Raw genomic sequence first — 17,860 nt, forward strand, 5'->3', positions numbered from 1 at the left:
GGAAGCAAGTTTCTCTGATGGAATATTATTGTTCTTTGAAAAATGATAAGCAGGATGCTGTCAGGGAAAAAAACAAACCTGGAAAGTCCTCCATAAATAAAGTGAAATATACTGTATATAAATTAACAGCAATGTTCTGGGATGACCAGCTGGAAACAACTTTATTACTCTCAGTAGTACTACTGAAGGACTTATAAGGAAAAATCCTATTCACACCCAGAGAAGGAACTGATTGTGTTTCAATAGACTGAAGAATTCTCTGTTACTCTATTTCTCTGTTTATTTTTAACTTAATTTTCCTTGAAGGTTTTTATTTTCATTAGGGTAGAAGATTTCTTTCAGAACTTGACTTTTATGAAGATGTTTTACCTAACTTCAAATGTGGTTTCTTAACTGTGAGCGAAAAGGGAAAGAATCTGGAACTCAAAGATCTTAAAAACAAATAGCAAAAAAATATTTTGAATGCAACTGGGTAAAATAATAAATAAATAGATAAATAAATTTAGATTAAAAAAAAGAATGTAAAATAAAATCTTTTCTGCATTCATCAATGAGTCATTGTAGTTCTTGGTAAGATATTTTGTTTCTTATAGTATAAACTGAATCTATAAATGTAAAGGAAAGATAGAGAAGCAATATGAGTAGGAGTAAATGAAAACAATTTCTGGATGAATTTCAATTTAGATTCTAAGGAAGACTAAAGAAGCTATGAATATTTCCAATGAGAAATATACAATGTAAAAATAGAAAAATAGGAATTTGCACATAATGAAAATAAAAATAATCATTAAGTGAATTTTTACATATTGATTTCTGCTCAACACTAAACTCAGAATTTTAATTCCTATCTTTGATGTAAGTACCGGCTTCATTCTTACCTTAACGGCCCAAATGGACTGTTCCAAAGGATGGAAAAGTTTGAAACAGAAGCCATCCTTTTTGGATGGCCGCTCAATAAGTTCACAGGCATTCAGAAGCACTGTTCCAACCCACTGACCATTTTTTTGGGTTTTATAAATCAGCAACACTCCAGGTTTCAACACACACCAAAGTTTGGTCCAGCTTTTAAGTGTACCACGAATCTGCAGAAAATCAAATGTAAAATATAGAAAAACAAATTTCTTATTTTATGAAATATGTTGGATGCAAGTTATATGACAGAATACTCATGTTTAAATCAAAGAAAATAATGTTTTTAAATTTAATTTCTTGAAATTAAACAACTTGAGCAAAATTGAGATACCAGATATTCTGTTCCTCAGCAATGACATTTTTATAACTAAGGGTTAAACCCAAGTTAAAATTTAAAATTAGAAATTAAACTCAAATCTTTCTCTATTTTCATCAGATGTACATGCTCAAAGGCTCAGTACTATAGAAAAAGGATTAGTAAGATACGTTAAATGTTTTCCAATCAATGTTTAACTGCATGTAATGAAGTTCAATTCTCAAGTATCTCTATCCATGTAAAAAACGCCATCCTTTTTAATCTATGGCTTACTCCTATTTTCTGCTACAATGAGGTTAATATAAAGATCTATACTGAAGTAGGAGGCACTTGAGCCAAAGAAAGATTAAGTATATATTTCAGACAGACTGCATATACATGCAAGAGAAGTTTTCCTAAGAGAATTAGAGAGTAGAGAATGGATGAGATGAGGTTTTCCAGAGAATATGGTGGCATGAGAACCTGAGGCAAATGGCTGGTAAAGTATAAAGGCAATAACTGGTAAATGCAAGTCAAAGTTTAGAGTCAGAAACAATATCCTTGTGATATATAGATGTGAGAGCTACATCAGTAAAAAAAGGTCTGGGAAAACCAGAAAATTTACATCATGCTTACTCTATGGTCCTAGGATATAGCTTGATTCTAAATTATGCAGCAGAGATCTACTTGAAGTCAAGACTTTAGCAGTCACTATTCTCTGAGTGAGTTTGAAGTTACAGTTCTGAGAATATAACAGGAAAAAGAGTACAAAGGGTTGATTTCTAAGAAAACAGATTCTGGGGGCTCCTCAGAGTCTTCCAAGATTACTCTCCAAATTAGAACTGGGTCTTGAACTCCACTCCCAGACCCACACACAGTTCATGACAATGACAGAAAAGTGGTGGAGAAAATAAAGGGAAAGATCAGAAATAAATCACAGCTCTAGCTTCTGGATTACAAGTTTTAAATTATCTTTGACTTCTCTCAATTAAGGATAACTATATACTCGAACAGTATAGTGAGGAAAGCCTTGGACTTAAAAGTCTGGAGAAATAAAAGGAAAAATTTTACTAACAATTTTGAGCTGTCTAAAAGTGGAATGTCCTTCCAGCCTTGTGAAGTTATGGAGTATGGAAAAATATATCCCTGGACATATTCAAGCAATGTGTGGCCATTTGCCAGGTTTATTATAGAGGTTTCTCTTCCAGATATTAATCAAATTAAATGACTTTTTATGTTCCTTTAAGCTGTATGATCCCTTCCCAATAAGATCAGGAGTAAAACAAGGTTGCCCACTATCACCATTACTATTTAATATTGTATTAGAAATGCTAGTTTTGGCAATAAGAGTTGAGAAAGAGATTAAAGGAATAAGCTGTATGATCCCAAGATTCTGACACTTTCATTCAACTGATGCTCACAAATATATTGTGACCATGGGCAAGTCGCTTAATTTCTTCAGAGTAAGTTTCTTCATCTAGAAAGTGAGAATATTATAGTAACTATCTCCCAAATTAGCTACATGCTACTAATATTTGCAAAGTATTTTCCAAACCAAACAGGGCATTATAAATTTTAGTTACTATATTTGTTAATTTTTTTTTTTTTTTTACCAAAACAAACATAAAATCTAGCCATGCTATTATAAAAATGCTGTTCACAAATTCACAAATCTCACATAAACCCAAACCACTTTTCAACTAATTCCTGTGCATATTTAAATCTTATTGCCAAATTAGAAAACAATAAGCAGTCTAAGAGTTTACTTCTATGCTGTTTTAATGGCTTTTTTTTTATTCCAGAAAATAAATATCAAACAACTTAAAATTTTAAGTTCAACACAAAATCTGACCTTTAGCCAATCAGCCATAACAATAACTGAAGGATCTGTGATTGTACTTAGCAATTCTTTTGTTGCTCTCTTCTTTTCTTCTCGGTAATTTTTCTTTTGTACCTGGTTTTAAAGAAAGAATATAAAATAAAGATATGATAATTTCATGAAAGTGGGCAAAACTCTGAAAAGAAAGTCACACATATGTAGACTGTGGGATGAAAACTTTTAAAATATCTAGAATTCCTGAATCTCAAACTTAAAGAACTTTTAGAACTAGAAGAGATCTTATAGATGATCTGATCTGTCACCTTTACTTTAAAATCAAGTTAAACTGACTCCCAAAAAGGTTAAGTCACTCAGAGCCATATGACTAGGAAAAAGCAGGAATAAGACTAAAAACCTATGTTCCAAGTTTAGTTTAGTGTTCTTTCCTAGGAAAGGTCAGGGTTGCCTATTAAGCCTGAAAGTCAGAACAAAATAAATACAAACTTTAGCTTGATTATATTTATTCATTTAACAAATCACCAAGGTTTTACCTTCAAAAATAAATCACTTATTAGATAATCTGTAAAAGAATTATTAACATAATCTCAAAATTATATTCCTATTTAATCTTTTTTAAAATTTTTTATTAGCTTTTTATTTACAAGTTATATGCATGGGTAATTTTAAGCATTGACAACTGCCAAACCTTTTGTTCCAATTTTTCCTCTCTTTAGCTCCACCCCATCCTCTAGATGGCAGGATGACCAATACATGTTAAATATGTTAAAGTATAAATTAAATACAAAATAAGTATGCATGTCCAAACCGTTATTTTGCTGTACAGAATCGGATTCTGAAATATTGTACAATTAGCCTATGAAGGAAATAAAAAAATGCAGGTGGGCAAAAATAAAGGGATTCTATGTAATGGTTCTAAGTCATCTCCCAGAGTTCTTTCTCTGGGTGTAGCTGGTTCAATTCATTATTGCTCCACTGGAACTGATTTGGTTCATCTCATTGCTGTTGGTCATTTCTTACTGAACAATAATATTCCATAAAATTCATATACCATGATTTATTCAGCCATTCTCCGATTGATGGGCATCTACCGTTTCCAGTTTCTGGCCACTACAAAGAGGGCTGCCATAAACATTCTTGCACATATAGGTCCCTTTCCCTTCTTTAAGATCTCTTGGGGATATAAGCTTAGTAGTAACACTGCTGTATCAAAGGGTATGCACAGTTTGATAGTTTTTTGAGCATAGTTCCAAACTGCTCTCCAGAATGGTTGGTATATTCACAATTCCTATTTAATCTTTTAGCCACAATAAATTACCAACATAGAAAAATTTCCTAACAGCAAACCTGGATGAAGTGATATTTATAAAGCTAAAGAAGTATGACAATAAAATGTTATTTAAAATTTTTGCATGCACAGATTTCTTTTAAAACTCAGGCCACTCTCATTTAGGAACTTGATTTGTAATAAATTACAGTACTGAGCTAACCATTTAGTTAATGGAAAGGAAAGAAGGTTTGTAAAAAATAAAAAGGAGAATCATTTCTATTACCTGGTTAGACTTCTTTTCTCTTCTGTTATACAGAATTTAATTCTGCAAGTTTACCTTCAATGTTTAAGGGGTTGGGGCCTGCAAGCATTTATTAAGCATCTATGTGTTTTCAAAGGAAGGTAAAACTAGTGCCCTGTTTCAGAAGCTCAGAAGTTATTGAATAGAGGGTTGACAAGGTCAGACATAAATTTAAGATGAGAAATGCACTTTGACAGCTTAGTAAAAAATTTTTCTTTCCATAATCTTCCCCTACTTTATCCAAATTTATAATTTACTTGTCATCCTCAATTTCTCACTCTCTTTCACCAATTTATTACCAGGTCTTGTTGACTCTATCTCATAGCACCTCTCTTAGAAGCTTCTCTTCATCACCTCATGCCTAAACTATTACAAATGCCTTGATTGTTCTCTATTTCTCCCCATTGCAGTAAATTCTTCTATAACAAAACTATACTATACATTTTAAGTTACTTTTACTTAAAACTTCACCAAGACTTTTGGGACATCCCAAGTATTAAACTGGATCATACCAGATACCTTTAAGCAACAGCAAAAAAAAGTTACATTTTAAAATGGTAATGCTTGGTTTGAAGGCAAATTACTTATATATTATCTCTAAAAAACAAAAAAACCCTTTTTCTTAACTAAAGAAGGTGTAGTGTATATTAAAAAATTAATTGGTGTGATTGTTGATTTTCCAAGGAAAACTGCACTTTAAACCTCCTTTTTTTTAAAGCACTTAAAACACAATCAAAAAGAAAACTTCATCTAAAATGTTAAATTTTACTTATATCTTTTGTTTTTATATTACCAGCATTTTCCACTTCAATTTTCCCTCATATCCCTTCTTGCTCTGTGAACCCAATGCTTACAACGACGACAAAAAAACCCAAATAATTCAAAAAAACTTAAAAAAAATAAATCAGAGGGGCAGTTGGGTAGAGCAGTAGATATAGCACCAGCCCTGAAGTCAAGAGGACCTGAGTTCACATCTGGCCTCAGACAGTTAACACTTCCTACCTGTATGATCCTGGGCATGATAGTTAACCCCGATTGCCTCAGGAAAAAAAAAAAAAATCAAAGAAAATATGACATTGCACGCAGTGTTATATATTTTATACAACTCTACCTCTGCAAAGAAAGATAGGAAGTACTTCCTCATAGCTTGGGGGTCAATGTACTTATAATTTTTATAACATTCAGTTTCAATTGTTGTTCTTTCAATATTTCTTTATCTTATCATCAATAGGTATACTGTTTTACTGATCTGCTTGTATCAGTAAATGTTTTTTTCCATTTTTCTCTGTATCATATTGTTTCTTATAGTACAGGGATATATTATCACATTCATGTAACACAATTTACTAAACCATTTTCCAATTGCTGGACATTTACTTTACAAGTACAAAAAGCCCTGCCAAATATATAGCAGAGCACTACCTATTAGTAGCATAAGAATTTTCTTTTTAGCATTCACCTCTTATATCTTATGTTCGTAGTACTGGAATTTTTATGTAAAAGGGTATGGACATTCTAGTTCCTTTCTTAATACCAAAATTTTTTCCCAACACCTTTGGACCAAATTTCTACAACATTCTCTTTTTCCTAATCTCCTAAGTATAAGCATCATTACCAACAATTCAGATAATTTAGATGTTATCCTCAGCTTTCATTTTCACTCATACCGACTTTCATTCTCACTCATATCCAATCTGTTGCTCAGTCTTGTTGATTCTACTTCACAGCTCTCCTCCTGGAGACCTCTCCCATTATCTTCTGCCTTCTCTGTTACAAGTATCTTCTGGGGCTCTCTTTTCCATGTTACTCTCCATTTCAATCCATCCTCTATATTTATTTTAATCCCAATTTTTAAAAGTTTATGTGTCTTGTACATGTGTAGTTCTGCCTATTAGAAAAGACTGAACAGCAAGAAGACAGGACTTCTACTTTTAAGAGATTTATAATCTAGGAGGGGCAGTAAGATAATGCAGTGGATAGAAAGTGTTACCTGAAACCTAGCAGAAAAAACGAGATGTCCATAATATCCATATAAAGGGGATATTTCAGGAGCAGACTCTTTCATGGTGAATGTTTCTATGCATAAGGAATGAAAACAACTTCAAAAATGTGTGTGAACTAATCCAAAGAGGAGTGAACAGAATGAGTTAACAGTTCACATAGCAACAATCACACTGTAAAAAAGAATAAGTATTAATGGAAATATTAATAACAATGATCAATCATGCTTCCAGAGGCCTAATGGGAATGAATGCTATCCATTTCCTCATAGAGAGGTGATGGATTAAACATACAAAATGAGACATTCTTTTCATGTTTTTGATTTGATCAATAAGGTAATTTGTTTTACTTGACTATGCATATTTGTTACAAGGGTTGTTCCTCGCCCTCCTTTTCTCTTCCAGTAAGAGTAGAGTAATAAGTGGGAAAGAAAAATAAGTGCTTGTTTATTGTACCCCAACCCAAAATTAAGAAAAAAAAAAATCAACATTAAAAAGGGTAAAAGACCCACATGTGCAAAAATGTTTGTAATAGATCTTTTTGGAGTGGCAAGGAATTGGAAATCAAGTGGATCCCTTTCAGCTGAAGACTGGCTGAATTAGTTGTGCTATTTGAATAGACTGGATAATACTGTTATCCACTGTTATCTGTTATCCGTTAATACAGTTACCCTAAAATAACAGTTAATACTGTTATCAGTTACTGTTAACCCTAAAATATCAACTGTTCTAAAAGAAATGAACAGGCTGATTTCAGAAAAGTCTGGAAAGATTTACAAGAACTGATCAGAACCAGAACACTGTACATAGTAACAGCAAGATTGGTCATATCAACTATGACAGACTTACCTCTTCTCCACAATACAAAAGTCAATTCCTTTTTCCCCCATGACATTTTTAAAATTTATTTTATTTACAAAAACAGAATAAGAAAAAAGAAAAACAGCAAAGAAATACAAAACAAAATAAAACGAAAGAGAATATTGTCATGTGTCCAGCAGAACATGAGATGATTCAAAATCTATAAACAGAAATTACCAGTAATTGTAAATGTAAATGTAAAAGAAATTATATTCATGAATGTTCTTCTTTTCTTTATTTCCTTGTAAAATGTTCTTTTGTTCTCTACTGGGCACTTTCTTTTCTCCCCTTTCATCCTTCTCAACACCCCCAAGCAATTTTCATAATCTTGTTTTTCTTGGAATTTTTTTCTTTTTTTAGAGTTTTTCCTCAATGTCTCTCATTTAATTTTTGAATTCTTCTTTGAGTTCTTCTATAAATTCTCTTTGGGCAAGAAACCATTTCACATTACTCTGAGGTAGAAGCTTTCTTTACTTCAGTGTCCTCCTCTGAAGTTGAACCCTGGTCTTCCTCGTTCCCATAATTCATATGATTTTGTTCTTTCTTCTTAGCCAGTTCATTTTTTTTTTAATAAGAGGTATTAGTATAAGTACCTCTAATGTAGGGGTGAAGATGGTACCTCTAGATTCACTTCAGCTCTCCCCTATGACTAGGAACTCCAAACAAAGAGTTCCATCCTCCTACAAGTACCCACAGCCAGCAGTGTGCCTGCCCTACTACCTCTGCATCCACTATGGGCACTGGTTCTTTCCTGCTCAGGGATGCACCTCTGCAGCACAGTTGAGCCTGGCATTCCTTCAGCCTTCCTGGACTCAAAGTTGGATTCTATATACAATCCAGAAAATGAAATTTTCTATGATTCCTGCAGAAGCTCCAGCCAAAATCAATTAACCCCAGAGCTCCCCAATAGCTGTTTCTGTAGTGCTATCCTGGAATTATTTGCACTTCACATAGGTTAATCCCTACCCCAGGATCTTTCTTCAGATCTTCTAGGGTTGTATCCAAGGATCCCTGTTCTGTCCAAGCCTTCCTGATTTTTCAACAGTCTGTGAACATAAATTTGTTGTATTTGTGGGGTAAATCTTCAGAGTGTGAAATTTACTAACCTATTCAGCCATCTTCCCAGAATCCTTCTTCTACAAGTCAATTCCAATAGACTTGAGGTGAAAAATGCCTTATCTGCATTCTGAGAAAAAGCTATGAAGATTGAATACATATCCAAAACATAATTTTTTAAAATTATTTTCCTTTCTTATAGTTTTTCCCTTTTCTTTTGATTTTTCTTTTGCAACACAATTAATAAGGAAATATGTTTAAAATGAATGTATGTATAATCTATATCAGATTGCTTGTTGACTTTGGGAGCGGGGGGAGGAAGAAAGGAAAGAGAAAAAATATTTGGAACTCAAAATCTTACAAAAGCAAATGTTGAAAATTGCCTTTACATAGAATTAGAAAAAAATTAAAAAAGAAAAATATCTTTAAAAATATAAAAATAAAATAAAATAAAGACATTATATAAAGAAGGTAGCATTCAAACAATGTTGAAGGAGAATTCAGCAAGAGAAAATAAGGATTATGGAGGAATATGGGAAGGATACGCCATTCCAAAAGCAGTAACTGAACAAAATTTTGTTTTCAAAAAAAGTGGCAACTATTATGCATGAAAACTAAGGGGAGTATTTCAGTTTGACTGGAGCATAAAGTATATAAAATGAAATAGTTTTAGGCAACGATATAAAGGTAATCCTAAGCCAGACAGCAAAAAGGACTGTGAGCTAGATGTTTAAAATCACTGAAAATTTGGGAAATCACCTAGAGGTTGGTCGATAACAGGACTGAAGATGAGTTAAAAGTGGCATAAATGAAATGCATATACTTTGAAAGAAAAAATACTGAAAGATGTAGGGAGAGAGGAAAGGCACTTAGAAGCAAGAAATACTCCAGTCTCTCCTTATGGTACATGTCCCACAGAATGATTTCCATCATCTACCATAGTAAGTATGAGAAAAGTATGCATTGTACTCGGAAGAATTCCAGGTTGTACTAAAGCAAGGAATACTGATTGAGAAACTAGATAATGAAAAGAGTTTTTTAGTCAACAAGAGATGTGATTGTGGATTTTAAAGGATTCATAGTTCAAGGTATAAGCAGATAGATGCATTGGTTTGAAATGAGCTCAAGGAAAAGATGGCCAATAAGAATAAGGATCAGGACTCAGCATACAGTCTGCTGTATGTATTTTTTCACCTCCCACTCAACTTCCAATGCTTTGCAATGTGGCATCTCACCTGTCATTTGATAAACAGCTCTCACCAAGGTTATAATGAAACCAATCAATGACTGCCTTTTTTCAGTCCTTATTCCTCTTCACCACTATAGCTTTTCACACTGTAGAAACTGCTTCCTTGGCTTCTGTGACATTGGCTACTCCTACTTGTTCTCTACTTATCTGAATACATTCATTAATCATCCTTTCAGGATTAAAAGCTATCCTTCAGATTTTATACTGGGCCATCTTAATTTCTTTCACTATATTTTCTGTATTAGTGATCTCAGCAATCTACTTATTTAACCGCGAATTTCTCTCCTCTGCTCCAGGCTCACATCATAAACTATTTGTTACACATCTTCACATGAATTTCATAAAAATATATGAAACTTATAACTTCCAAAATGAGATTCACTATATTCCTTTTATAAGATCCCTCTGAGGATTTTATAAAAAGGTCTGGATAGTCATTTTAATAATAATGCTAACACAGGATTAAAAAACTGGGGGCAGTTAGGTGGAGCAATAGATAGAGCACCAGCCCTGAATTCAGGAGGACCCGAGTTCAAGTCTAGTTTTAGACAACACCTCTTAGCTGTGTGACCCTGAGTAAGTCACTTAACCCCAATTGCCTCAGCAAATAAATAAATAAAAATTTAATAAAATAAAATAAAAGAACTGATATTTGGCCATCTCTCTTAGTCCAAAGATCCCTCATGGAATCCATTCAAAACTTATATGCCTTTATAAGAATGTATGTTCCTAAGAGTGGAATTTAAATCTCACTAGTTAATAATTAATGAGAATATTATAATGAAAACTAGATATTTTCTAATGAGACTCTGAAGAGAATGTGACGCTGATCATTCAATTTTCATGCAAGGCAGTTTTGGTCAAAAATAATTATAGTCAAACTTCCATCACCTCCAAGTTTGAAATTTCTCTGAGGGTATTCAAATACCAACATTTGCAATCATAGTATCAAAGTTGTTTTTCTAATTCTTCCTTTTGTGGGAGAAAGTTTTAGAAGATGGAGCAAAATTTAAACAAAATGAAAAAAAGAAAATTGTGTAGAGGACTTGTAATTTGGACTCCGTAAATAGTCAGAATGTGTATCAGATGTTGAATGTGAAGAAGAAAATTAACAAATTGGGAGCAACTGAGGAAAAATATAAAAAACAATTTTCCAAACCAGATATTGGAAAAAATATCTACTTACTAGTTGAAAGAAAAGCAGAACAATTTAGATAAGCTATAGGAGACAATCCAGTAAGAATGAGATAGAAAAAGAGAATTAATAGTAGCTGGTAATTCCTTGACCTCAGAATTGAAGCAGCCATTTGTCAACTTGACAGACAGTTGTTGTCTTTCCAAGGCATGTATTCATGACAGAGAACACTTATGAAATATATAGCTGTCAGAAAAATATTAAAAAGTACTATCAACATTTTTGAAGGTAAAGATCATAGGAGAACAAAGTTGTGTTTTTCTCTATGTGGCCTTGAAGGAAAGGGATGAAAGTGGTATCTGAGAACAGGATTTATATCTCTAGAGACCATAGCCTACAATATAAGGATGACAAATTCTAAGACATAGATAGAATATACCTAATGGAAGTTGATAAAAATGTATTCAGCAGGTGTCTTGTACATCTACTCAAAAGGGTTTTGATGGTATTTCCTGCCAAAATGATGACAGGCTTAAAATGCAGAATGAAATATGCCTTTTTGGACTTGGCCAAGATGAAGATTTGTTTTTTGGACTTTGCATGGTTAGGAGGGTTTTAATTTTTTTTCCCCCCAATTGTTTAACAGAGGAAGGAAGACACTTGAGGAAAGAGAGGAAGAGATAAACGGGCTTTGAAGCATGTCCAGATAACCTGACATGCTTGAACCTTGCCTTTCATCTTATATTCCTCTACTATGTGGGTAGGACTGATATCCGTTGGCTGCATAACTGAATAAACTGTGTCTTTGAAACTACTCAAACTGGGATAGTTCTTCTCTCTCCTCCACGTATTTCACTCATATTGTAAGCACCACAAACTGAAGAAGGAAAGGAAATACCATCACACTCTCATATTCTCTCTTTCTCTGTCTGTCTCTCTTTCTCTCTCTCTCTCTCTCTCTCTCTCTCTCTCTCTCACACACACACACACACACAGGATTAAAAAACTGGGGGCAGTTAGGTGGAGCAATAGATACACACACACACACACACACACACACGAAGTCTCTCCCTCTCTCTCTCTCTCTCTCTTTTTGCTGAGGCAATTAGAGTCAAGTGACTTGCCCAGGGGTCACACAGTTAGGAAGTGTTAAGTGTCTAAGGCCAGATTTGAACTCAGGTCTTCCTGGCTTCAGGGCTGGTGCTCTATCCATTAAGCCACCTAGCTGCCCATACAGAGTCTCTTTTACTCTGACTCCAAGGAAAGGGCCTGGACATAGCGATGTTTGCTCCTGTTCCACACATTTGTACATCCCAGTTTCAGATACAGTTAATGTTGCCTACCCCTGCCAGAGCAAGGAATTATTTGCCTTCAAACATTCTGCCATCTAGCTTCTATTTCACCACACAATTAAAACTGCCCTCTTGAAAATTACTGATGATCTCTTAATTGTCAAGGCTATCTAATAGCCTTTTCTCAAACCTGATCTTTCTTGACTTCATTGTAATTTTTAATGCTATTGATTACTTCCCTTCAAGATATGTTCTTCTTTGTGGCCTTTTGTGATACTGTCTTCTCCTTCTCTATACCTGACCACTTCTCATTATCCCTTGAAAAATTTTCATGTAAGGCAAACCCCTAAGTCTCTATATTATACTTTTTAGATTCTTTTTCCTTCTATATTATCTTGCTTAGTAAATAACACTCATGGTTCCAACTATCTTCTCTATGTAGATGATTCTCCAAACTATAAATCCAGTTCTAATCTGTCTCTTGAATTTCAGTCTCACATGTACAACTGCCTGTTAAGATGCCTAAAATTGGGTATCCCAAAAGTCAAACAGAAAACTCAGAAAGGTTTTTTTCAGTTATTTTTAAGAATTAGTCAGTTAAAACAAAATCATACTAAAAATTGGCTCACCTTAAGAGATTCCTTTTTGGTAAGCTTGCTTGAAGATGAAATGTCCTTCTCTGAGCCATTATAAAGTTTGGATTCAGACTGTAATTACAGAAAAATGAACAGAAAAACAAGACTGATTGAACTCTTTCTATCTAGCACTCATGATCATACAGAACCTTAAAATAATTTCTAAACGCAGTAATAAAACTATGTCCATTTAATGCAATCATATACAGAAATACCCATGAAAGAAAAAGATATTTTTGTGTACAATTTTTTCTTAAACAATTATGCATATAACCAAGTAGTCTCATTTAATAAGTTATGAAGGTAAACAACAAATTTTGTGCATTTTCTATATTTCTTTCCAAAAGAAGTAGAAATGTCATGAAAATTTTAGCCTTTTTAAGGAATAAAAGAAATGCTGATAAGTTGTTCAACTGTCAGTCTTGAAACTCATTAGTAGTACACTAACACTGGCAGAGATACAGTTGAACAAAATGTTTACGTTACTTAACTTTTTACATGTTCTTCTGAGGAACAACTATGGTATTATGGAAGGTGCCAATTCAGCTTGTCCACAAGAACCATATTGTATTTAAAAACAACCTACTCAAACACTCAACTCCTTTCACTTTTTAAAAATACACTATGAGCTTTATTAAAAAGAGAAATACAATTCTAAAAAGTTCCTTCTAAAAGTTTGGTCCAATATAGCTATATTATGCCTTTCTTTGTATCCTTAGAACTTGGCATAGTGAATGGCTACATAGTTGGTGCTTAATAAATGCTTGCTGACTGACTGACATAGCTAGATGACATCAACAAAAAATCTGTTACTTATTATCTAAAAGGAGACAACACTATTTATTGCTTAAAAATCATTCACTTACCTTCAAAGGAAGGCATACTTGAATGTTAGACAATTTAGACAAAGGAACAATAGCAGAAATTTATACAAATAAGTAGTTAAAGAGACAGGTAGGAAAACTTTGAAGGTTACATATTAAATTTATTATGACTTCATATTTTGTATTGTTCATATTATATTATTATTTGTAGAGGGTCAAAATCAGTGGGGAAACTCTGGTGAGGAATAAGACCCTTCAGCCCAGAGGGAAACTGCTAACAATGTCTGATTCGTCTCCCCGTCTCCCCTAAGGGTTCCTGACATTCCTGAGAAGTCAGGGGGCAGTGACAACCTGTGTTGTAATTGAAGCAGAATGATTTCAGGTGGCAAACTACATAACGAGTTGTTTATGTGGTCCCACATGCACAGTGTTGTTTTTGTTATATTATAAAAAGGGGAAACCCCTTGAAATAAAGGAAATCCATTTTTCCACCATCCTCAGGAGTACTGCCTCATCATTTCTCCATTAGGAAGGTATATCTTAATCACCCCCATGTGGGGGCTCTGGAAAACAATGGTACATTTTGTCACCCTAAGTTGGGAGTGCTAGAAAGCAGGACACAACAATTATTTATATTATTACATATTGTATATTATATTTTTATTAATTATATATTATTTAAATTATTTCATTATACTTTTACATTTTGTATTTGAAAAAGAAAAGCATGCACAATCCTTTTTCTCTCTCTCTCTCTTTTTTTTTTTTTACTATAGATGTGGATATGCCTATTGTATTTGGTTAAACTAACCTTAGATTTTACAAGTTTTCATTAAAAAAAAGTCAGTCAAGATTTAGATTTAGATCCCTACTCTTATGTAACTCATATTCCATCCAGGAGAGAAAACACATACATACAAATATGTAAAGAAGATAAATACAAGACAGGTAAATACAAATTATTTAAGGAATGGAAGCAACTAGGTTATTACAAGAGAAATCAGGCAATGATTCACCAAGAAGTACTTGAAATGCATCTTTAAAAGTCAAGTGTGAGGAAGGAGGTCAGCTAGATTGGATGGTAGAATGTAAGAATAATAATAATAATATATAATATGAAACTGAAAAAATAAATTAAGTCCATGTTGTAAAAGGTTTTATAAGCCATACACATACAGGAATTAGTTAATATTTTATATTAGAGCCAATAGGAAGCCACTGAGTTCCTGAGGGGCTGTTACTAAGTTAACTGAATAACATGGTTAAATAATTATCTGAGAAAAATGATTTAGGTAGCTATATGGAAGACAGATTAGAGAGTCTTGTGATAGAGAAAACAATTAGAACAGTGCTGCAATATGTTAGCAATGGCCCTAATTCAGGTCATAGTTGAATGTTATGTGATACAAATAGAAGTCAGATATGAGAGATGTTGTAGAACTACCATTAGGTATTTATGAAAAAATAATGGAGTAATAACATATCACTTGTCAAAAAAGAGATTTTAAATAAGTACCATAAATTTTAATGTGTTTCTTGATCTCAAATTGGCAGGACTTTCTAGGCTATGACAGAATAGGGACTTTGAGTACTGGCATGTATGTGCACCATCCTATCTCTTCTTTCCATCCAACAAGGGGTTGCTAGGTTTTCCACCCTGTCTCACATTTTATAAGCTTTGATTAAGGCCTATCAAATAAATAAATAATCATTGAGAGGTTAAAGACTTTATTCCTAATATATTAATTAACCCAGACAGACTCTAGCTGCTTGAAAAGTACTATTTATATTCTGAGCTTTTCAACTTCAAGTAAATCATTCATCATCCTACTCTACTATTTTCTGACACCATATCACCTCCCACCTGACTACACAACACTATTTTACAAAATTGTTTTTAGTGTTAAGTATAATTAGTATCAGCACTTTACATTCATTATGCTCTGAATATTAATGAGGAATGGCACATAAACCAAAATTCTGTAATTGAAATAATAATTAAAATATGCTACAAAAATCTGCACCATTCTCTGAAATTAAGGCAACAAGTTTACAAAAAGAATGAAGGAAAAAAAATCTCTATTAGGATGCAAAGGCAGATTTTTATGGAATCAAAAAATGCATTTTTATATGATCATTTCAGTTTGATATGAAATAAAAAAATTGATATTAGCAATCAAAGCTTGTCCCCAAATTAATAGAACATATTAAAAACAAAATCACCATAGCCAAAAAGCACTTCTTGTAGATTAAGGTAAGTCTTGGAAAATCAAAAACAGCAGAGAAATGAATAATTGAAGATGCAATTTCATGGACAAAATATAGCCAATTAAGAAAAGAAAAGATCTAAAAATATACTTAAGGTCAAAATGCAGAAAACCTGGTAGTTATGTTCTTATTTTGATGCACCCCAAATAACAAATATTACATATTTCAATGTAACTTGTTCCCACTTGGTGTTGGCTGCTGTAGAATCTCATTTCTTTTATATTTAACACCATAGGTTAGGATGGGATGATTTTTTTAAATGTCATAAACCAAATCATATAAATTTATACATATCTCTATAATATCAGAAGGCCACTGATATAGACATTACTGATGCCATGCAGAATAATTATATCATAAAAATGCTTTTAGGGGCAACAGAAAACTTACCTTGCTTTTTGACATAGAATGTGATGCCTCTTCTTTATTTTGAGCAAGATCATCCTTTCCTCTTTCAAAACCTTAAAAGGAAATGTATTATTATTATTATTACAATTATATTGCTATATTTATTTATTTTTATGAGGATTTCTAAACCTTATTTTTGGTCCAGATTAACTCTGTAACTAGAGACTTGCCTTCTAGGAGCTACCAGAAGTATAAAACACAAATAAAAAATAGAAACCACCAGAAGCACAAAGTTACTTGACACCATGGTCATCAGAACATATGGCAGAGACAGAAACTGAATTAGAGTTTCCTAACTTTAAGACCAGACCTCTCTCTGGCACTATACCATGCTGCTTCTCATGCTTCAAGTAAATTCACATGACATTGTTTTCAATTCATTTAGAGAGGTGTTCAGGTATTTTTAAAATTAGTCATGTTCAAAAAATCAGTGAAAATAAAATTAATTTAAAGTTTTTGCCTAAGAAGTCAATTACTTATTTAGGGTCAGACCAATCAAAGTATCAAAAAATTATTTTATAGTGCTAGAAAATGATAACATTCATCTGAAAAGAACAAAGTTCAGGGATATCAAAAGAACCAATGGAAAATAAAATGCAAAGGTAGGTGGTCTGACATGCCAGTCTCAAACTATATTGTGAAATGGTATTTATCAAAACAATCCGGCTAAGAAATAAACTGATACAGCAAGTGAAAAATTTACGTACAAATTACATAGTAATCAAGTATATGATAAACCCCCCCAAACCAAGCTTTTGAAACGAAAACTTATCAGTAAACAAAAACTGCTAGAAAACTAGATAACAATATGACAGAAACTGGATAGACCAATATCTCATACCATAATCAAGAAAAAGTCAAAATGGGTATATGATTAATACAGGATGATACCACAAGCAAATTAAGAGAGCATGTAACAGTTTATATGTAAGATAAGTGGATGTGGAAAGAATTCAGGACCAAAAAAAAGTATGGAGAGCATTACAAAATGTAAAATTGATCATTTTGAGTATATAAAATAAAATTTTTGTACACGCAAAAAACATCAATGTAACCAAAATGGCAAGAAAAATAGGAAATTGGGGGGAAAGGTTTGCAATAGGTATCTCTAATAAAAGCTTCTTTTCTCAAATGTATTTTTATATTTTATTTTCATAAATTTGATTCGGTTCTAATTGTAAGTCATTCCCCAATTGATAAATGGTCAATGGCAGTTTTCAGACAAAGAAATCAAAACATATTGAAAAAAACATTATAGGACAGAAAGTACTGGCCCTGAATTCAGGAAGACATGAGTACAAATCTGGCCTTAGACACTCAACACAACCCAGCTGACTCCTGGGTAAGTCACTTAATCCCAATTGCCTCACCAGAAAGAAAAAAAAAAAAGTTCTAAATCATTATTGATCAGACAAACTGAAATTAAAACACTCAGAGGTACCATCTCACACCTGTCAAAGTGGTTAAGATCTTAGTCAAAAAAAAAGAGGAAAATATTGCATGTTGGAGGGAATGTA

At 33.0% G+C, this 17,860-nt stretch overlaps 1 protein-coding gene across 6 annotated transcripts in view; it reads right to left on the minus strand.

Annotated features, from left to right (window-relative positions):
- Positions 1–17,860, minus strand: part of OSBPL8 (oxysterol binding protein like 8) — a 224,415-nt gene that overhangs the window by 64,831 nt on the left and 141,724 nt on the right. For all 6 annotated transcript variants that reach the window (XM_052001513.1, XM_052001514.1, XM_052001511.1 and 3 more), the window contains 4 exons: positions 16,326–16,396; positions 12,838–12,915; positions 3,060–3,161; positions 879–1,082 (listed from right to left, as the gene is read on the minus strand). In XM_052001513.1, coding sequence (XP_051857473.1) covers positions 879–1,082; positions 3,060–3,161; positions 12,838–12,915; positions 16,326–16,396 — 455 coding nt within the window. The remainder of the gene's footprint in view (positions 1–878; positions 1,083–3,059; positions 3,162–12,837; positions 12,916–16,325; positions 16,397–17,860) is intronic.

The sequence above is a fragment of the Antechinus flavipes genome, chromosome 5 (genome assembly GCF_016432865.1).
Source record: "Antechinus flavipes isolate AdamAnt ecotype Samford, QLD, Australia chromosome 5, AdamAnt_v2, whole genome shotgun sequence".
Taxonomy (NCBI): Eukaryota; Metazoa; Chordata; class Mammalia; order Dasyuromorphia; family Dasyuridae; genus Antechinus; species Antechinus flavipes.